Below are 24,026 nucleotides of genomic sequence, written 5' to 3'. Positions count from 1 at the left end.
TTTGGAGTTCTGTGACATGCCTTCCCAACCCAGGAATTTCATCATTGGGAAATTTTATTATTTTTCAAGACTGAATCAGCCTATTATGCATTGGTACCTTCTCCTCACTGATTGGACCCTCTGACTAGAGAAATGGGCCATGAGCTCCATTGTCTCTATTTAAGGAGGTGGTTCCACAAAACTTTTCTCAATATTAGCCATCAGTTGCACTATTTTGGAACTTCTTTGGAATTCTCCATCATTACCCCTCCACTGGAGAACTTCTTTCTTCTATCACTGTTTCAACTTCTTTTTGCTAAAAATGAAAAAAAATTATGTGTGTGTGTGTGTGTATGGATATATATATATATATATACATATATATATATATATATATATATACACATGTGTATGAATATCTATAAGTGTTGTTGTATGCCGTATGTCTCATTGTGGGTATATACCAACACATATTTTGGAAAAAGGACACAGGATATGTGCCTACTGCTTAACTGGATGGAATGAAGGACAGAATGAATGAATAAGTGGAAAAATATTACCCAAGAACATACCATGGGTAAACACAGTGCAAAAAAATTGGAAAACAAAGACAAAAGTGAATATAGTTCTTGGCCTTAGGGAGGTGACATTCTGATACATATGGGCATGCTCGCCAGGAAAGAGTATTTTGGTTTCATGTTTGGTGGCTAGTGACACTCTTTTCAGGAATAATGGCAGTATGTGGTTTGTTTGTTGTTGTTGTTTTTAATTCTCATTCCGTTTGGTTCTCGATTTATGAGTGGGAAAAGGGAAAACGTAAAGTGGCAAGGCATCTAGTTAGAAAATAATCAACCAATAAAACTTGGTTTCTGCCTGGCATGGAATAATGGTCCCTGGGAGCTACTCACAAATCAAAAGTAGAAGGATTTTCATTCATGAGTAAGTGTTCAGATTATGTTTTCTGATTCTGGCAGCCAGGAAATATCATAAAGGATGACTTGATCCTTCACCAAAATAGTGAGTTCCTAGAGGTTCTTAATAATGAAATGTTAATATTCTAAATCAATTAATAAAATAAAAATTTCAAAATAAATAAATAAAGTGGAATTGTGCATCAGCTATGGGAGAGGTTGGGGAGAGGGGAGGGAAAGAACATGAATCATGGAACCATGAAAAAATATTCTAAGTTAATTAAATAAAAATCTTCAAAATAAATAAATAAATGATCAAACAAGTTGGGCATTGAAGGCTAGAGTCCAGAGGAAGAAGGCATTAAAATGTTAAACATTTAGAAACATTTTGGTGCTTAATAAATGTTTATTCAGGGGCAGCTAGGTGCCTCAGTGGATAGAGTGTCAAAACTGGAGCCAAGAGGACGTGGGTTCAAAGTCACTAAGTCCTAATTGCCTACTCTTTAGGACACTTCTGCTTGGAAGCAATACACAGTATTGATTCCAAAACAGAAGGTATGATTTTTCGTTGTTTTTGTTTATCTTTCTTTAAAGCTTATTATCTGAATTGCTATGATTTTTGTCAATGAACATTCCTAGGATGACTTCAACCCAGTAGTTAATAAGATTCTGTTTTATTAGATGATAAAAAATGATATAGAGAAATAAGACCTGATTCGCTTCTATTTTAACTGTTTTCTTTGTCAAAACAATTTTAGACAGAACACAGAAAATAGATGAATTAGAATTAAAACTCAACATAAATTTTTAGTATTATATAATTGCTTACAAAATTAGATAACATGATTAAAATAATTTATACTATATTATTGATAATTATATTGTTGAGATGGTAATTGTATAATCTGTTAATTACATTTTTGTTGTTATTCAGTCATACCTGACTTTTTGTGACCCCATATGAAGTTTTCTTGGCAAAGACACTAGAGTAGCTTGCCATTTCTTTCTCCAGCTTAGTTGAAAAATGAGGAAACTGAGGCAAACAAGACTGAGTGATCTGCCCAGGGTCACACAACTAGTATCTGAAGCTGTATTTGAACTCAGGTCTTCCTGTTTCCAGGCCAGTACTCTGTCTTCTACAACACCTAGCTGCCCTGTTAATTATATGCCTATCCTAAATGAGTTCACTATTTACTCTCTATGGGCTGCTGCCTATTTGTAGAAATATATTGGAAAAGTGATAGCTCAGCTACTTTCTGTAAACTTTGAGGTCTTTCTAAGACCAGGAAAAGTGACAAAAAATCAAAGACATCCCATTTTTCATGATTATCACAGTATATGGTAGTAAGCTTGGTGTCAATACTGTAGGTCATATTTCTAGAAACACTTCATGAAATCACTGTGGACAGGAAAGGGGAGAAAAGAGATCTGAGGATGGTTAGGCAAATTAATAGTATGGATAGGTGAATTGCTTGAATAATCAATACCGAAGAATATTGATTAACTAAAGAATATTGATGGATGTGAAACTGGATGGATGTAATTTAGTGAGGTGCTACAGTTCTCTATCCTTTGCTGCTTAATACATTTAACAATGACATGGATGAAACCAGACACACACACACACACGCACATATATGTATCTATTATATTTTTAGTGGCACAACATTTAGAGGGAAAGAAAACATATCAAGTAGCAAAATTATGATTTTTAGTTTTCAACAGACTGGGATAAGAGGACAGAAAAAAATTAAATGATAACGGTAATGAGCAAAAGTCTACATATATATACATATATGTAAAATATCATCTTCCAAATACATCATGGGTGGGGGGGCATGTATCTATAAAGTTAGGACTGATACCTTTTTGTACTAGTTACCTGCCATACAAAAAGAAAAGTTTCTTTTTTTCTCTCTATCAGAAACGTCAATTCCCCTCAAAGCTTACTCCAAACACGATGGTTTACTTGAAATATTGCTTAATCCACCCATCTGCTAGTACTTCTCCTCTATAAAATATCCTGTGTTTATGTGTTATACATTTTGTTTTTTTCCTCCATATGTCCACTTTGGCAGAATGCCTTGCACATAATAGGATCTTTGCAAAACCTTGCTGATCACTTAATTGATAGAATATTATGTGAAAAAATATTGAATGTTTCAGTTGACTACAAGTTTAAACTGACTCAACAGTGTGCTATAGAAGTCTAAAAAGCTAGTATCATTATACACTTATTAACACAAGTTTGAAAGCTAAAATGATTAAGGTAAAATCTTGGTTTTCTTCCCCAGTTAGAACAAAACTGGAGAATATTCTATCCATTTACAATCAGACTATAGGATGGGGAACAAAGATGGTAGGGGTACTTAAAATATATTAATATTAGAATTGGAAATCTTTAGACTGGTGGTAAATGATTTTTAAGTAGAGACATAATTTCTCTTTCCCAGTATTTGATGTGTTAAGATACAAATGGAAAGAGGCCAGCTCTGTAGAAATGTAAAACTTTCAAATCATCAAATGGATTGCTTTGGTAGATTCCTTGTCATAGGAATGGTCAAATAGAATGTAGAAACATTTGTGTAACCCAGTGAAGGTGTTATTGGATCTGGGGGGGAGGGAGGAGGGAAAGAAAATGAAATATGGAAATATAGAAAAATATTTTAAAAGAAAAATAAAAAATGGGATATAGATGGTTTCTTGTTAAGATGATTCAAGACAGAGCTAGACTTGATATTCTTTACATTTCTTTCAACTTCTGTTCAATTAAAACTTTATGAGATTTTAACATGGTCTTCAAAAACTACTGTGAATATTTTGTTTAATAGAACTGTAAAATGCCAGGGAATAGAACAGTCTGGCTAAGAATGCCACATAACACAGCTTATGGCATATGCCATTTTTATATTTTTTATCCATGTATAAACCAATAAACATTTTGGAGCGACACACTGAGGTTGGCAGATGTGTGTGTGTGTGTGTGTGTGTGTGTGTGTGTGTGTGTGTGTGCATTCTCACTAATAAAAAAGTTTTAATTGAGAATATGGCAGTTTAAATAAGTTATTAGACTTTATTATCTAGTCAGTTTTTATAATCTATAATCAAAGATATTAATAGAATCATGACCTTCCCTGGAAAGTTAGTAAAGAGAAAAGTGATATGAAATAAAATGGATTAGGAATCATGAATTAGTAGCTAAACAACATCCTGTAACCTAAAGCAAACCTTCTTATTTCATGTGCATCAGTTTTTATATCTATAAAATGTTGATAACATTCCAGTTTTGTCTATACAAGAGAGATGGTCCCTGGCTCATATATCATATTATCATTTATATAACTTTGAATAATCATTTCACGTCTTTAGAACTTTTTCCCTTGTATATGAACCAACATAGTTGTTGGATTAAGTAGCTTCCAAGATACCTTCTAGTTCTTATTTTGTTATATAGTGAAATATGTTGTAGTGGATAAGAAATCTTCCTTGAGGTCAAGAAGACTCAGATTTTAATCCGACCTGTGCAAAAAACTGTTTGTGTAACTGTGGACAGGCAATTTGGCTGCTTGAGACCCCTGCAACTCTAAAACCCCATGTTACAGATCCAATAATCTCCAGTATCCTTCTGGGGAGTTTCCCCTATAACATAAACTTAGCACAAAGAATAATGAAATAATTAAATTGTATCTTAAGATTTACAAATTGCTGTTTGTATATAAATAAACATTTCCTTTGAGCCTCACAACAACCTTGTGAAATATATTATAATATTACATAGTAGTAACATAGGATTACTATGTGTCAATATGTTATATATTATTACACTACTTTTACAAATAAGGAAACTGAGTCTCAGAGAGGCTAAACTTCTTACCTATGGTCATACAGCTATTTTAGGTTAGGTGTATTCATTAAACTAAGGATTTTCCTGAGTGCAAGTCTGGACTCTTCACGTTACACTAGCCTGCTTCACTTACTTTCATTTTCTTATGATAAGTTATAAAATTTTTATAACTACAAAAGCAATTTTTGAAAAATAAAATTGCATTTAATGGTTTAGTTGATATTTCATGCTTTTATATGGCAGTTTTTAAGAAAGATGTTCACTAATTTTTAATTGTTTTTTTGTTTGTTTGTTTGTTTGTTTGATGCCAAAGCCTTCTGTGAAGAAGGATGCCGGTATGGAGGGACATGTGTGGCCCCTAACAAATGCCTCTGTCCATCTGGATTCACAGGAAGTCACTGCGAAAAAGGTAAGAGAAGTCTGTTTTGAAAATTATTTGTGTGTGCTCATGAGAGAGGAAGGTTATGGGAATTGTAGAGTGTGCTATGATGTAGTGGTGTCAAATTCAAATAGAAACGGGGACCAGCAAACGGTACATAAGGATCCCCAAGGGCACATATTGACTTAGGAAATCCCATTTTGACATTATCTATGTTTTATTCGTTTTGTTATTTATTTCATTTACCTGTTACAATTTAATCAGATTCAGACCCACTCAGGAGAGTTGTAGCCCACATGTGAACCTGGCAGAGTGTTTGGCACTTGTTGTAAGGGACACTTTGGGGTCCTCCCTGTTGGGATATAGATTGTATCCATTAGATGCATAACTTTGGATGATTACATCACAGATGGGCTTTCCTGTCTCGAAAATATCACTCCCTTTGCCCTTTATCAAATGTGGCTCATTTAACAAGGTCAAGGCTGCTTCCTCCACTGTTTTCAGTTTACATCTTCAGCACTAATTAGAGATAAAACTAGATGAACTGACCTGCTCCTCTTATTGTCTATTGGGTAGCAACACAAGTGACTGTTTGGTATTATAACAATCTGCTGTGTCAACTGAATCCCAATGAGCTGCCCTTGCTCTTTGCTAAAAATGCACATTAAATAACACCACTGACACTTTTATTGGCCTTCTTGCGACTTTATTCCAATATTAGTTTGTTAGGGACATTATCATTCATGGGACTGATAATGTCAGCCAATTAGTATTGGTTTGAATTCATTCTGCGCCACCCGGAGCACCTTTCTACTTGCAGCAAATGAGAGGTTTGCATTTGCTAATATTTGGTGCCTTTCAGCTCCATCATTTTCTGGAAAATTATAAAGCTTCTGTGCAAATCTTCATTTGCTTCTGATGCCAATAAATGCATGGATGCACAATTCTTACAGCAAAGGGGAAAATAAACAGATTTCTTCATTCCTCACTGCTAATGCCTCTAGTTTACTACGGGCTATTGCTGCTTGACTTGTTGAGTGAACCTATAATTGTGGAAATCATGGTCTCTAAGATGATTGGTCCTAACATTGATGAGAGATAGGGTGCATTTTTCCAAAGTGAATTGCCATATAGAACACATTCAGCCTCTCTACTATTGTTAGAGATTTCCTATATGACTAAATAGTTATATTGTGAATTTTTGACAAAAGAGAGCATTATTGGGTAAGACGTTGCCTTCCATGACTAATATTAGCTCAGAGGATTTACATAATGGCTATTACCACTGAAATATTTTGTTCTTTGACTTATTTTCTGTTTAAAATTCGGGTGACTTCTTTTTTAGTGACTTCTTGGCATTCTAGAATTGAACTCATAATAGTTTATAAAGGACTATTGTTACTAATACTATATAATGATTTATTCTTTATTTTCCTCAAAATGAACTTGTAGGCTAAGGTAATAATTTAGGAAAGGAGATATTATTAATGACTGTGCTCCATATTTCATCTTTATAGAGATCGTTATGCATTCCTATATAAGATCCAAGGATCTAATCAGTCTCTTGGTCAAACTTCTCAGTGGAAAATAAATATGAAGGGGGGTAAAGTCACGTGATTATTTTAGGTATAGGACACCCCCCCCAAAAAAAAACCCTGCTCAGAGATGGAAGGAGTGACAGAGAATTAAGCAACAGGAGCATTGCCCCTTGCCCCCCGCTTTGGAGCAGAAATAGATGCTAGGAAGCTGGGCTATTAAGGAGTTTTAGGAGAATCAGACAAAAGGGATGCCCTACTCATAGAAGTTCAATAAAGTCATTACAAAGCACCTGCCACCATCCCTGGGATATTTACTGTTGAAGCAGGAGTCACACCAGCCTCAGAATTACTGCTGCCTGCCATGTAGTAGGGTGAACAACTAACTCATTCAAGTAAGGTTGTACTAGTTTGTAGCTAGGATTTAATGAAGTAATAACTGATAAGGATTGGCCAGCAGGCACCAATCTACATTTCATTGTGGTATTTATTTGTATTTTGTATCAACAGGCATTTTCTTTTATTGACAAAATAAATATAAAAATTTAGTCTTTATACTATTATTTTTAATAAATAATCATACTTTCAGAGAAAAACAACAGAATAATTCCAAGTACCACTTGTTTTCCTTAGATTCAATTATTATTTAACATTTATGTCAAGTCATATTCCTGGAATATTTTATCATTTGGGACTTCTTGGGTTATGAAGGGCATTTTATAAAGCTTAACAAATTCTCTCCTGAAACTTCTCCCACTACATAATCAAACTATCTTTTTATTAGCAATATATTTTAATGACATATAATTAATGAATAAAGGAAATTTACTCTCAAATAAATCAAGTTCAATATAACCATTTAATTTCATGGTAGAAAAAAAGTCAGATGGGCTGATTATTTGGGATTATTAAGGCAAAATACCAAATTCCTGGATTTAATTTCTGAAGTTTTAGTTGGTTATATTGATGTGTTTGAAAACCAAGATGTTAGGAATCATAGTTTAGATATGTCTGTAGGATTAATGTAATTGCATTAATTACAATAGAGATCTGAAATTCTAACTCTCACTTTGCTTACTAGCTATATAAAACCAAGACAGTCATTTAGCCCTTCAGAACTTAAGTTTCCTGATATGTAAAATAAGGAAATTTGTCAATGTGTGTGTTATGTTTCCAGCACCCTGATGGTTTAAATTTAATGTTGGGGTGACATGGAGAATAATGAAATATTGAACAAAGGAGGTTTTTTGGTGTTTGTTTAGTCTTTTTCTGTCATTCTGACTTTTCATGACCCCTTTTGGGGGCTTTTCTTGGCAAAGATCATGGAGTAGTTTGCAACTTGTTTTTCCAAAGAAGTTTTATTTTTTTAAATATATATTAAATATTTTAATTATTTATTTTAAATTAAATTAATGATAAGTATGATTTGTAATGAATAATATATTAATAATATATAAATAAATATTTTTATATATTCATATATACACACAACAAGGATACACTGCTAGTTTCTCTGAATGTAGCAGATGCAGCCCTCTTCTCTCTATTTGGAAGTGCATCTGGCCAGTCATTAGGACATGACTTGCATGAACTTAGGCTACCACAAAGTCTATGAAGCATCTACTAGTCTCTTCATACTCCGCAGGCCTGGAAGCTATATTAAGGAAGCTGGGGTCAGTTAGTGTCTGGAAGAGAAAGTGAGGGAATTCAGAGATGCTGAGCCAACAAAATTGCTGATTCTATCATGCAGGAGGACCACTAAGGATGCTTCTAGCTCTCAGATTCGTTGTTCATATCTCTTTTGATCTATGTTCTCTCTTGTACAAAATGAGGATAGCAATACTTTTGCCTACCTAGTTCACAAGATTATGGAGAGGAATAAATTTTGTGAACCTTTAACTTCTAAATAAATCTGGTTTATTATTAAGAGGTGCTATGACGAAGTGGGTAGAGAACTGGACCTAGAGTTGAGACATGGGCCACATTCTGGTTCTGCCATTTATAAGATGTATGTCAATGGGAAACTCACTTAATCTCTCTTAACCACTTCTGATAATGGAATTTAGAATTAGAAAAACCTTCAGAGATTATCTAGTCAAAATTTATCTCATCTAATCCAATGGATATGGATAAATAAATAGATAAACCAACAGAACTAGCATTCTGTTGAATGATACAGTATACTATATAGGAAGACAGTGATATACAAGGGAAGAGCAGTGATTAAAATCCATATCCTTGGATTCAAATTTTATCTCTGACACCTTGGGAAAATTACTTTTGAATTAATGGGTCTTGGTTTCAACATCTCTAAAATGGGGAGGTTATAATAAACTGTATCTGAGATCTATTCTACTCCAGCTAAGAATCTATAAGATAAATATATAGATGATAATATGAGGAATCATAGAAAACTTCCCATCCATACAAGGTAGCATGTGAGCTAAAACTTGAAATAACCTACTGATTCCAAGAGATAAAAATAATGCAAGTGTGAATTTTTTGAAGGGAGGAGGGTACCCTCAAAGACTTTTAGTCAAGATATGGAACACTGAAATTAAACTCCATAAAGGCAAGAATTATGTTTATTGGTAAGTAAATAGAGGCATGGAAAGGTAAAATGACTTGCCTGGAATTATACAACTAGGGAGCAACTGTATCAAATTTACAACTCAGGAATTCATGCTCCCAAACTTTTTAATTGCACACAGTTTTTGGCACACCGTGATTACTTAATTGAACAGAAGATTATTTGGTTATTTCAATGTCTAAAACACAGAGACATTGAAAAGAAGTAATACACAATAATCCTGGAACACTCATTTGGTGGATAAGTGATCTCTGTTCCATAGAGGTGAAATCAGCTGCCAAAGGTGGTCACAGTGGTAGAACTAGAATTTGCCCAGGTCACTGAATTCCCAATCTCTCATTCTTCTATACCATTTTGCTCATTGGTTGAATCCTTAAAATGGGAAATACAACTCTAATATCATCTACCTCACAGGTTTCTTGTGAAAAAAAACATTTTGTAAATCATTCAATGTTCCTGAAACATGAATTATTTTATTCAAAGAATTATAGATTTAGAGTTGAATAGGATATTTTATACATTGACTTGTCTGACTAAACTCATCTTACTAAAGAAATTGAGGGCTAGGGACATAGAGTGACTTGCCTAAAGGTACAGATAATAATTAGAGAAACAGGATTCAAAACCAAATCCTTTGATTCCAAATCCAATATTCTCTCCACTAAATTATATCATGGAATTAAATAACATTATCTTTTTTTCAATATGGACCCATTTGGAAACCCTTCCTGCATCTTGATTTTGTGAATTGAGAAGCCAATTAAACATTTGAAGGTATGAAATAATGCTATTATTTTATTCCAGAAACACTTAGTCCTCTTATTTTTGAGGGCTCCAAATTAAATTCTATGTTGTAATTTTTTTTGAGTGGAGAAAGCAGGTAAATCTGACATTAATTTAAACATTAGGTGGATATATGTGTTCGTTTAGCAGCTTTGCAACCATGTCCTCATACAGAAATAAAGTTATAGCCACTTTTTTATGAAGGAGAATAAATCTTCTAAAGAATCTGACACCATGCATTAAACTAATGAGGCATTAGGAAATACCAGCTATATTTAGTCATATGGTAATGTATTCTTGAATGTTTGATGTCTTTGTGACAAATAGCTCTTGTGATCAACCAGGAAAGTCCACACCATGACACTATAAAAAGCCAATTCTCTGTGGAAATACCAGTGAAAGAGGAATCTGAAGACCTGAGTTTGAATTTTGAATGATGTTGAATAACGTTTCCAGGCTTCTGTTGACTGTAATACAATCTAAGTCCCTTTTAACTACAAATCTATGATCCTATTATCTTACATTTCTTTAAAGTTGTCAGTAACATTTATAGTTGCTTGAACAGAAGAGGCATAAGCTCCAAAGATTTATATCTATACAATAGTGAATTCTAAGAGTTAAAATAGATTTTAAGGTCCTTTAAGTCCCACTCTTGTCTGATTTTCTCTGTAAGATCCCAAACAGATGATCATCTAAAGAGAATCAGTAGAAAAATATGGTAGAATTGGAATCAGGAGAACTAGATTCAATCTGGAATCCAACATGTTTTATAAAATAATGGGCTAGCAACTTAGTTGATTCTTGGTTTCTTTTCCTGTAAAATAGGGATAAATAATATGTATTCTATACAGATCATAAGACCAATATGGGGGAAATGCTCTGTCTGCTGTGTTAGTGAGTTAATATCCAGCCTCTGAATGAGGACCTTTAGAGAACAGGTGTCCAACACATGGCTCACTGGCTGCATGTAGCCCAAACCATTGCCTCCAAAGTGTGGTTCCAAAGAGACTAAAACATATCTGGACAATATTTAGCAAAATAAATATAATACAATAAAATAGATAATATTACATTTTAAAACTAAGTCAATATGCAACTGCAGGGATTCTTATAAATAGTTTAGTATCCCCTCTTTCTATCAGAGTTGTACACCACCGCCCTAGATTCAGACAACTATCACCTAAGGCAGCCCATTTTATTTTTGGACGACTAATGATGAGGGCACTTTTTATTATGTCAGTTCAAACTCTGACTCCCTCCAAATTGTATCCCTTCCTAATATTGCTCTTTAGAGACAAGCAGAATAAATGTAATCCTTATTATCATATGACAACTTTCAAATATCTAATGGCAGCTATTCTTTCCTACCTAAGCATTTTTCCCCCTCCCTCCAGGTTAGGCATCCTGAGTTCTTTCAATGACTTCTCATAGGGTATAATCTGTAGTTCTTCCACTTTTGGAACTGCCATCTTCAAAACTTCTTTAGCTTGTTATTAATCCCTTAAAGGGAAGGTAAGCCCTTAAATGTCTGTTTTATAGATTTTATTCTAATCACTTATAGAATGTTCTTAGAAGGCAACATCTACTGTAGCTCACTACATATTTCATTGGGACTCCTGCTATTTGATTGATATACACCTAGGTCACAACAGTATAGATAATGAATCCCATGTAGTGGTTTCATGTATTTGAATGGGCTCTATAGGAAGTTATAGCTACATAAAACAGGATAATTGGTTCCACATCAAGGAATATATGCAGTCAGAATTGAAATAATGCAACCACTTAATGGGATTTATTATTTGAACTAATCAGGACCTAATTGTACATACATGCATTTCACTTAAGATGAAGTCAAATGCCCCTCCTTGGGAGAACAATTCACTTGCAAGCTTCATTGATTTGGGATTTTTCCTTAGCAAAGGAATTCTATAGGGAGAGACCTGAAGAGAGTAAGGAGTATTCATTTTAAGATAAGCACTACTAGAATAGATGAATTTGGTGTGTCTTTAAGACTTAAAACCAGACTTTTGGGGTTATGCCTGGAATTGAGGTAAATATGGCTTGGTAATGAAATTGTGCATGCTCTTATATCCATGCTCTCTCTGCATGAGCTCTAAAAAATTGCAGAGTTTGTGAAACCCCCAATTGCTCTTTAGAAAATAATAATTCATAATAGTGTCACTAAGTTAAAAAATGAAAAACAATATACTAATATCATCACTAATACCTTTATTTAGTGTTAATCATAATTACAAGAATAGTAAAGCCATTCAAAAAGTGCTTTAAGTGCTTTACATCCATTATGATGTGATACAACAATCTGGGGAATTATTTGTTATTATCAACTATCATATCCATTTTATAGATGATAAAACTGAAATTGATAGAGCTTAAATGATTTGCCCAGGATTCCAAATTGGGTCAATGCTTGAGGCAGAATTAAAACTCAGGTTTTTCTGACTCTAAGTTCAGTGACCTATACACTGTACCCCTTAGCTGTCTACTCATGAAGTGATTATTTGTAGCAGTATAGATTCCAAACCCCCCAGTATCTTGGCAAATGGTCTTAGCAGTCTGAGTTTTTGAAACTCAAAAGAAGTCATTGGTTGATGGTCATTCTAGCTATGAGTCTCTTTGAACTTAACTGCTCTGATTCTGAGATGACAGAGACAAGGCAGTTCATCCCTCAAAGCCCATTTGACTTCATAGTTTTATTTGTATAGAGCTGAAAGGCACCTTGGGATCAGATCTAACCCTTTCATTTTGTAGATGAGAAAAATGAAACCCACATAAGCTGTCACTTGCCCAGGATGATACATCTAGAAAGTGTGCACAGGATGTAAATCAACATTCTATCCACTAGTAAGACTTTCTAGAGCTGAAGCTTAGCTAGCAAAATTTTCCAAAAAGCTTGGGTAAACAGAGCAAGGCATGAATTAATGTAATGTTGTAAAATAACTAAGCAAGAACTGATGCCAGTTTTATTTAAATATGAGCAATATGAGAGCATAGGAATTAGGAACCTGATTTAGTAACCAATCATAAAGCCAGACTTTTGCCCAGGAATATATGTAACAATTTCACTGGACTGAGAAGTACTAATTTAAGTAAATAACCTTATTTGGGGGGCATAGCTTCCACTTTTAGTGTCATTCCCATCTCAGTGAGTCCACTGGTTAAGAAAGAAAGTAGCTCTAAACTGCTCACTAAGGACTAGGATATGATCTATTTAACAAAAATTATTTTTAATCAATAACTTTAATTAATATATTTTAATTTTTTTTGTCTTAAAAGCAATCTTGTTAAATGGACTAAATAATGTCTTTTAATAATATAGTTAAGCATGATTTGTAGAAAATCAACTTCAAGTTCATTGAAAATAGGCAGAATTTTAAGTCTAGTAGATTTAGCAAACAATATGAACCAAACAAAAAAAATTCCTAAAAAAGGAATGTTACCAGAGACTTAAATTATATCTGAAAAAATTGTTTAATAGTACCTATTAAAGTTTTTATGAACTTACTTTTCTAATCAGTGAACCATTGCTGATAAAGTGACTATCTTTGGAAGTGATTGTAACTGTTGCTAACAAAGCAAAATTTTTGTAACTGGGTTATATGTACCCCAAAGCTTATGATTTTAAAATCAGAATTTATTATTCCATGCAAGTATTTCCCTGAGGTTCAAGAGTTATTGCATCATCTGGATAATTTTCAGTACAAAAATAATTCACTTGAGGAGAAGACAGGCAGAATAGACTTCTTGCCAACAATGGATAATTCCTATGCTTGAATGATAAAGAATTGTGGTAGGATACTAGACTGGACTCTTCAATCTGGAAGAACTAAATAGACAGTTGGAAAGAAGGAAGGAAGAAAGGAAGGGCGGGAGGAAAACAAAAACAATTTATGGAGCAGAAACAATAAAATGAATTCCAAAAGGTATTGTATGGATAATGAAAATATAAATGTCTCCTGATAAGTTAGAAAGCACAAATATTGGATGTCAAGGACCTTATTTCAAGCCATAGAACCTTAGGAACCAATGAACATCCCAGGATAATAGATCTAGAAAAGAAGATACCTTTGAGGCTAATCTAGTCCCAACTAGATCAGGAAATTAAACCTTAGAAGAGACTGTGGGCAATTTATTCAAAGCAGGAAAGTAATTTATAAATAATTTTACAAATGGAAAAATTGAGGCCAAAGGAGGTTTAGTGACTTCCCCTTGGCCATAGAGATAGTAAGTGTTAGAAAAAAGGATTTGAACTGATATCTGACTTTATAGTAACCATTCTTTCCACTGTCTAATGCTGGATCTTCTGCTTACTACATATATAACTGTGATAGAGGTCTAATCTAAGGACTTGAATGACAGTCTGAAAAGCTGTAGAGGCTTCTCATCCACAATGGACAATGGACGAGTGTCTCAAGAGGATTAAAAACTGGAGGAAGGAGTACATTCTAAGGGTGGAATCCATCCCTCTCTCTCTCTCTCTCTTTCTTTCTGTGTGTGTGTGTCTGTCTGTCTGTCTCTGTCTCTCTCTCCTCTCCTCTTCCTCTCCCTCTCCCTGCCCTTCTCCTTCCCCCCCCCCCCATCCCCAGCAGAGTGGAAAGTCTTGTCTGAGAATGGATCCTGAGCACTAGACTAAATCTCTCTTTGAACCTGACCACCATTCCACCTCAAAGGTCCCTCACAGAATCCTTGACACCCTGGGTCTGCACATTGCTCTGCTGTAACTAAAGACCAGGGTCCACCAAACCTGAGCCTCTCAGAGGCCAGGCTATTAAGCCTGGGTCACTCAACTTTGGAGGGAGGGAAGGAAAGTTTAGACAGACAGGGATCTCCTTTCCCCTCTTTCCTCTAGACCCTAAGCTTTCAGACATCTCCCTGTTTTACCCCTGACAACAGTTGTTAGAATAAAGATTGTCATTCATCCTCATATGAATTCCTTGTGAGTGAAGAAAATAGTCACAGTGGAAGAGGGAGAGAGCTGATTTCTCTTTCCTCAAGGAAAGAAGTTCATCTACATGACCAGTTTATAGAGGGGAGAAAGGGGCAGTTTTAGTGAGGAGACATATCTGAAGAGGACTGAAAGGGGATTAATCCATCTCACCCTCCTTCTACCTTCTGGGCATATATCATCACTCCTTCCATCCCTTGTCCTAAACTTGAAAGGGGGAAGACTCCATTCTTTCTCCCTTCATCTATAACACCCAAACCAAACCCTCTAATACATAACCTTGGGCAAGTCATTTACTTTCTTCAGCTTCAGTTTCTTCATTTTAAAATTGAAACAGTTGAAAACATGGAGAATATTTAAATCATATAAGAAACATGTAATTGTTGTCTTTTGTTCTATTTATAACCAAATGTTATAACATAATTCAATGCAACTTACCCGACATTTATTAAAGACCTACTTTGTTTATGCCACTGTGCTGGGTATGAGGAAGAGTTTACTTTTCTACTAGGGATAAGGTGTAAAGTCAAGGGGAATAAAACACAGAAACATAAAAGCAAATATGAAGTATTTGAGGTTGTAAATATTGATAACAATTTAAAGGATTAGGGAGGAGGAGATAACATTTGCTAAAATGTGCATTCAGAGAAGGATAACTACTCATTCATACACCTGTTTTTCCAATTTAAATGCCATATATGCTTTTTTATTATGTCCCTGTTTATCGACCTGTCTGTCTATGCATCCATCTGTCTATATGTGCTATTCTAGTTTGAATAGTCCCAGGTCTAAGCCTCATCTCATGAACTGCATTCTTCTTGTCATTCAAGGATAAGTACTGTCTGTTTTTTCCTGGATCACTGCCTTGAGAAACTTGCATAGCTCAACGAAACTATTAGTGGAAGGGTTACCTAAGACAGACAGGGCATGGTAGAGAGTACTGACAAAAAGTGATCCTCTAGAGAAGGAAATGGGAAACCATTGCAGTCTCTTTGTCAAGAAAACCCCATTAACAGTTAGTTCATGAGACCATGAAGAGTTGGACATGACTGAAAGACTGAACAATAAAAATGATCTATTCTTGCCAGGGAGGTAGGGGAGGTGATGGTGGCAGTGGTAGAGCTGATAGCTAAAGATGAGAAGGAGATAGGAGTCCAATATGACTGGAATGTGGAGTGTCAGAAAAAGGGATATGAAATGAGCCTAGAAAAAGAGATTCAGACCAGGCTTTGGGAGGATCTTAAGTATAAGGCTTGGGAATTCATAGTGCAACTTGAAGACAATAGGGAGCCACCTAAAGCTTCTGAGTGATAGTGTGATATACTTAATTGTGAATGGAGTCAGACATAAAATAGATCCATCTTAGACCATATCCAAGGACATTTGTTTCTGATGTCTCATGCTATTATAAGGTAGACTTGTATCATGGTTCTAGAGCAAAGTGTTTTGTCACAGCTTGACTGTAACAAAATAGGAATATGAATTTCTCTATAGTTATATTACTTCTGTGGAGATTAATGATTATACATTGCCTTAAGGGGAAAACAAATGTAAGAGCAGGTAGCATATCCCAAGAGAAATTAGATTTGAAATGTCAAAATGAAGTAATAATCGAGAACGGGTCTTTCCAAATACGGATTATGCCAGTAAATTGGAACTGCTTTGGAAGCAAATCTGTGCTTGACTTTGGAACACTCCCCCCATATCCAAGTTGTTCCCTACACAATTTTCATCTCAAGAGAAGTTTTTTGTTCTGGTAAAGGGGAACTCTTTGTTAGATAACAATAGCTAACGCCTCCATATATTAGGTATCAGGGCTGAAAGCACTTCCTTGTGTTTCTTAGTGCTCCATTAGTTTAAATGGCTGATGGGGACAAGGGGCGGCTGCTGAAGGTATTTCTGAAGAAAGATAATTCATTTTATTTAAAACTCTGCCCTCTCTCTCCACAACTACAGCCTTTGGAAGAACTATTCACTACTAGTAGCAGAATTAACTCATGAGAGGATAATAGTTTCAGCTTTTTTCTCTTTCTTCCTAGAGATGTTAATAAACAGTAAATTAGCCCAGAAATAATATAAAGAGGAAAAAAATTAAAGGCCTAGATAATTTTATTCCATAAACACTTATTTATTGAGTCTAGTTTCTAGTGTGTGTAAAGTTCCATAATATGCAGAGAAGAATGATAAAACCTCTGGGTCAAGTCAAGGCAGAAAGTACTTATTAAGGACCTACTATATTCTAGGCATTATGATAAATGATTAATATTTTTGTTAAAAAGAACAAAATCAGGCTTTGTATTCAAGGAACTAACAATCTAATGGTAGAGACAACATGTAAGCAACTTTGAGCAAACCAGATATCTACAAGATGAATTCAAGGTAAAATGGGAAGGCATTAGCATAAAAGAAGTCCTGGAAATATCACTTTTAGGATATAGTATTTTGGCTAAGAATTTAAGGAATCTAGAAAAGCCAGAAAATAAAGATGAATATGGAGAAAATACCAGGAATGGGAGACAGCCAATGAAAATGTCACAGGGAAATGGAGTGTCTTATGACAATGTCATTAGAATATAGAATATGTCTAGAAGGATAAAGTGTAAAATCATTTTTTTCACATTTTTTTCACTTAAGAAGGGGTCAGGAATAGTATACATGTCAGACCTTTGGGAAGGGAAAGACTTTAAAACCAAGCAAGACATAGAGAGAATCACAAAATGTAAAATAAATAATTTCGACTACATCAAATTAAAAGGCTTTTGTACAAACAAAAGCAATGTAACTAAAATCAGAAGGAAAACAACAAGTTGGGAAAAAATCTTCATAAAAACCTCTGACAAAGGTTTAATTACTCAAATTTATAAAGAGCTAAATCAGTTGTACAAAAAATCAAGCCATTCCCCAATTGATAAATGGGCAAGGGACATGGATAGACAGTTTTCAGATAAAGAAATCAAAACTATTAATAAGCACATGAAGAAGTGCTCCACATCTCTTATAATCAGAGAGATGCAAATCAAAACAACTCTGAGGTATCACCTCACACCTAGCAGATTGGCTAACATAACAGCAAAGGAAAGTAATGAATGCTGGAGGGGATGTGGCAAAGTAGGGACATTAATTCATTGCTGGTGGAGTTGTGAACTGATCCAGCCATTCTGGAGGGCAATTTGGAACTATGCACAAAGGGCGATAAAAGAATGTCTACCCTTTGATCCAGCCATAGCACTGCTGGGTCTGTACCCCAAAGAGATAATGGACAAAAAGACTTGTACAAAAATATTCATAGCTGCGCTCTTTGTGGTGGCCAAAAATTGGAAAATGAGGGGATGCCCATCAATTGGGGAATGGCTGAACAAATTGTGGTATATGTTGGTGATGGAATACTATTGTGCTCAAAGGAATAATAAAGTGGAGGATTTCCATGTGAACTGGAACAACCTCCAGGAAGTGATGCAGAGCGAGAGGAGCAGAACCAGGAGAACATTGTACACAGAGACAAACACACTGTGGTATCATCGAACGTAATGGACTTCTCCATTAGTGGTGGTGTAATGTCCCTGCACAATCTGCAGGGATCAAGGAGAAAAAAACACTATCCAAAAGCAGAGGACAAACTGAGGGAATAGAAACACCAAGGAAAAGCAACTGCCTGACTACAATGGCTGAGGGGACATGACAGAGGAAAGACTCGGAGAGAACACTCTGATGCAAATACTAACAACATGGCAATGGGTTCAAGTCAAGAACACATATGATACCAGTGGAATCACACGTCGCCCACGGGGGGTGGGAGGGAGGAAAAGAAAATGATCTTTGTCTTTAATGAAAAATGCATGGAAATGATCAAATAAAATACTATTAAAAAAAACAAAAAAAAAGAAGGGGTCAGGCAATGAAAGTTTTCAAAATTCAAACATATGAATATACTTCTATAATTCTGTTTGGATCTTCCCACTCTACCTTGTTGTACCTACTATCCAATATCTTGTAGAAATATTTATTTCTACAAGTTTATTCCAGAAATTTCCTTGGTATTGGAAAGATATAGGATTTGAGGTTGAATTTAGTAACAAGCTTTAAAAGACTTTTGGGTAGAAGAAAAGTCAATGTTCATAAGAGTGAATGAAAGAAACAGTAGAACAAAATAAAAAGTCATAGTAATAGAATTTGAAGGTATCTTAGATAGCACCTAGTCAAATACCTTCATTTTTCAAATGAGTAAATTGAGATTCAGAGTCAAAATTTGATGACTGTAGTCACACAACTAGGAAGTATTGGAAATAAGATTTTAATCCAGGTCTCTTTTTATTCCATTTTAAACATTCTTTCCACAAACATTGAAAATTAGAGTAAATTTTTCATTGTACAAAGCAAAGGAAGCTTTTGGCCATGTAAATATAACTTTTAGTGCATGTAAAAAATGGTATTTGGAGCTGTACCACAGTTGAAGCAATGATTGAGGAAAATAGGGAAGATAGAGTAACTAGAGCGATAATAAGGAAAATGAAGGTCTTAATGGGAAAATGGGAAAAGGCAGGACAAAGGACAAGAAGGCCATCAGAGTTTTCAAGAATATATAAGTGGAACAATTTGGATTGGTTTTAAGACTTAATCAGTAGCCAGGCCAGTAGATGATTAAAGGGATTTACAAATGGAGCTTATTAGAACTGATAATATGTTTGGAGTTGAGGATATTATCTCTCTTATGTTTGCTAGAAATATCAGCGCAGTGAATCCTGATGTCACAGCAAAATTAATAGTCAGCTCCAATTTTCTTGGCATTGGTTGATTTCTAAAAATGACACTGATTCACATTTGGTGAATTTACAAAGTAAAACTCTTGAAGGAAACTGATCAGATTCATTATGTTTAATAACTAATGGGTATCCTGGAGAAAATTTGAGTAGAACATTAATACAAAAAAGCAAAGGGGTACAACAGAGATTGCAAACTCAATGATGGCAAAATTTTTGTTTTGCCTATCTCTCATAACCCTAGATCCTCTGGCAGAGGGGATTATATCACAAAGAATCAATGCTTAATATTAGGTATAGGATATGTAGGTTTTAATACGTATAGTTTAAATGCCTGTGGGATTTGTTCATTGAGTTGAAAATAGTGAGAAATGTTACTGGAGGCTTTGAAATTTAATTAGAATAATAGTGCTGAATATATAGTTATTCTTAACTCACTGAATTGAAGTGTTTGTTTTATAAGATCATTAAAACTTTTTGAATAATCTGTCAATGTAACTGTGATCTCGATGTAATTCTTCTTTCCATATATACATGTTATGCATATATATATATATGTGTGTGTGTGTATCTATATTTATATCAGACCTATCCACATCTGCCCATCCCATGTAACTCCTATCCTTATCCTTTGATAAATTCACCACAGTGTGCATATCCAGTGATCTAAATCTTTTCTTTTTTCCATCAGATGATTACCAGTGAAACATTTTTGAGCCCTATTGGTTATTTCTTATTCTCAGAAGAACTTTTCTTCTTTGTTTTTGAAAGATAGTGTTCTTTTTTACAACTTCTAAATAATTACCTTTTTGTGATCTTGCATGCCTCTGTTACCCATTAAGCCTACTCCCATTCCCCAATGGGTAATATTTAACCTCATTTCCTTGGAGACTACTATTTTATGGCTTTTCAATCCAATAATGGGCATGTAGGTAGTACAGTGGATGGAATGCTGGAGTTCAAATGTGGTCTCAGATATTTATTAGCTGTGTGATCCTGGACAAGTCCCTTTACCCTTTTGGCCTCAGTTTTCTCATCTATAAAAGGAGCCAGAGAAGAAAATAGAAAACTCATCTTTAATCTTTTTTCAGAAAATCACAAATGAAATTATGGAGAATCATAAATGACTGAAAAATAAATGAACAACAATAAGTAACATTAATTCCAAGATGGTTTGAGAAGGTAAAACAGGAAATCCTTACTTCCATGAGACTATGTCAGAGAGGTTTCTGACATTAAGTAGTCATGTCACATAAAATTTATTGGGGTAATGACAGCCAGTAGGTTATAAGAGATTTGCCACTTTAAAAATGGTAAGGATAAGCAATATAAATAATGAAAGGAAAATATAACATATAATTGGAGTTGAGCAGTCATTGAGATGCCATGGAGATGAGCCCTGGGCTGGGGCTTATTTAACAATTTCATTAATGACTTGGAAGAAAAGGGATTCAACAAGTTAATTAAATCTACAGATGCTCCTGAGTTGCTATTGCATATACCAGTGAGAACTAAACAATAATATAGAAAGACCCAGAGGTCAAAAACTTTGTGAGCTAAGGGCAGAAAGCAGCACACTTAAATTTAGTAAGGATAATTACAATCTAACACTTGTGCTAATAAAACAAGTAAAATCCCAAATGTTTAATGTGGGAGAAAATCCAACTAATTTAGACAGTATTTGTGTCTGCCTCTGATGAAAGATAATGGTTTAGATGAGGCTTTTTTTTCAAGGACATATATATTTTTATATATACCATACACTATGATGGAAGAGACACTGCTTTAGATCTATAATCTCATTAATATGAGTTCTTTTTATCCATGTTTATCTATCCATCTTGTCCCTTGAGCTCATAATTATTGTTGATTTCATTCCCAGAATACAAGCCTGGAGTTCTAGAAATTATACTCAAGCCATTCTATTATTCTCTTGATAATGTATAGTTACAAATGAAATATAGGGATTGCTAATTATTTATCTATTATGTTGGCTATAAATATTAACTTTGCTGTTGGCATTTAAAAAGTGAGATCTTTGTTCAATGATTGAAAGGTGGATGTACTACTAGAGGAAACAAGTACCATAAGTTTTGACATTCTCACCCTAAATAAAACCAAAAGACAAAAAGAAACTATAACTAAATGGAAGTGTTTCATTGTATGTATGTACATAGACATGAGCATGTGTACATACATATTGGATATGAAGTCACCCTCTTTTGTTGGATAATTACTTGACCTAGGTTTGTGACACTGCTTTCTTAGGTTCTCCTCCTTTTATCTCACTCCTCTGTCATTGTCTTATCTATTGGATTATCATTCCCTTATACCTTCTCCTCATCCCCCACTGTCTATATTTCCTAGGACTCATTCCTAGACTTATTTCTCTTTTTTTTATACTTGTTCATTTGGAGATTTACCAGGTCCCATGGTTTTGACAAAAATTTCTGGAGATGATATTTCAAATACTCAGCCCTTGTTGTTATTCTCTTGAGAAGTATCTTATATTATCAGCGATCTAATAGATATTTGGACCTGGAAGTCCTATAGGCATTTCAAACTCAACGTGCCCCAAGGAGAATTTCTTATCCCTTTTGTCAAAATCTTTCCTTCTTCTAAACTATCCTCATGAGGACATCACCATCTTTCTAGTCACCACAGTTTGTAACAATGGTTTAATTATTAGTTTTTTCCTCTCTGACCTCATATATCCAGTATTATCTTTTAGAGTTTCTTTTTATGATCATATGATCTGAAACTCTGAACTACAGAGAATACTAATTCATATAAAACCTTCAAGAAGAGCTTTTTGCAAATATGGTCTGTGTTCCTCTGAAGAAAATGTTTCATAACCCAATAAAAAAGTATATTTAAGGTCTTTTAAAAGTAAATCCATCATTATTAAATCTGAAAGACAACATGTTAATGAGATATTTTGAAGGAGAATTTTCTCCTTTATGAAAAATTCTTGCTATTATTTTCCCGTTATTTTTTCGTTATTCAGTATTATGCAGAAATATTAGTAGATATGTAGTCTCACATGGTGCATGAAGCCTGAAAACCATGCAATATTAAGGATGTAATTATGCTTTTTGACAGTAGTTGGAATTCTATTGGACTCTTTGCAATCAGCATCTGAATAAAAATCACAAGGAAGATAAAGGGAGAAAAATTCAATAGAACTCCAAAATTTAAACTACTTTGACTTTATTTCAGCAAATACTTTTAAGCATTTGTGTAGGTTTCTATGATATGAACTAAAGATAAAAAGGGAACAGTCATGATATTGAGGTTCTTTCATTTGAGGTGAAAATAATACTTAGAGTTTAGTAAATGCAAAGTAGATAAGAGTCAGAATTTAGTGGGGAGAGCATGTAATTTGGTCATGAGAATAGAGTTTAAATGGTGGCTTTGCTGTTTACTACCTCTAAGTCCTTGATCAATTTACTTAACCTTTCTGGAACCCAATTTCTTCTTCTCTGAAATGAGTGAGTTGGAATAAATAACCTCTGGGTTCCCTTCCCTCTCTAGACTAGGAAAATTAATTTAAAGAGCAAGAGTATACAACAATTATGAACAAAAATTGGTTTTAGGAGGTAATAGCTTAGCAGTGCTTTGAAAAAGGTTTAGAATTTTAGAATCAAAGATGAGTAGGGAGAACTTTTCATAAATGAGAGAAGCTATTCAATATCTTAGAAGCAGGAAATGAATATTGTAGATAGGTAACATCTGGAAGACAAATACCCACTGAAATGTCAAATAACTTGCATGCAAAGCAGTGTGGCAATAGTAGAGAGTAGGCCTCAAAGAATGGAAAGTCTGAATTCAAGTCACTAAATTGGATCAACTAGAAAAGTACTAAATTGTCTTCCTCTCAACCCCCCCCCCAAAATAAATCTTTTTAAAAATGCTCTTTCATTTCCTGGAAGAGGCAGTTAGCATATGAAAGTATCCAGGTATGAGTTCCCATTCATCATGTAAAAAACATCCCTAAATCTCTCATGAGTGAGTCAATAATGCAATGATTTAGTTCAACAGTTAATGCCACAGGACTTGTGATTTCATCAGTACTGAAACTCTTCTCCAACCTAAGAGATGGAATTAGAGAATTCCTGCCTATTAATTTGTCCTCTCCTTCAAAATTATCTCATTAGCTAGTAATATTTCAAATTCTCTAATGATGTATTTACTTAAAAAATTGAATATATTTTTGAGACATTTTCTTCAAAGAACAGTACTGATCAGTTAAAAAAAAACCTTCTTGAAGATGTCAGGTAAA

General features: G+C 34.4%; 1 protein-coding gene across 3 annotated transcripts in view; it reads left to right on the top strand.

Annotated features, from left to right (window-relative positions):
* The window catches only part of NELL1 (neural EGFL like 1), a 947,998-nt gene that overhangs the window by 726,503 nt on the left and 197,469 nt on the right, over positions 1 to 24,026 (top strand). For all 3 annotated transcript variants that reach the window (XM_007497168.2, XM_056802023.1, XM_056802024.1), the window contains one exon: positions 5,048 to 5,143. In XM_007497168.2, the coding sequence (XP_007497230.1) occupies positions 5,048 to 5,143 (96 nt within the window). The remainder of the gene's footprint in view (positions 1 to 5,047; positions 5,144 to 24,026) is intronic.

Source organism: Monodelphis domestica, chromosome 6, assembly GCF_027887165.1.
Source record: "Monodelphis domestica isolate mMonDom1 chromosome 6, mMonDom1.pri, whole genome shotgun sequence".
Classification (NCBI taxonomy): domain Eukaryota; kingdom Metazoa; phylum Chordata; class Mammalia; order Didelphimorphia; family Didelphidae; genus Monodelphis; species Monodelphis domestica.
This window is presented reverse-complemented; position numbering and strand designations above follow the sequence as displayed.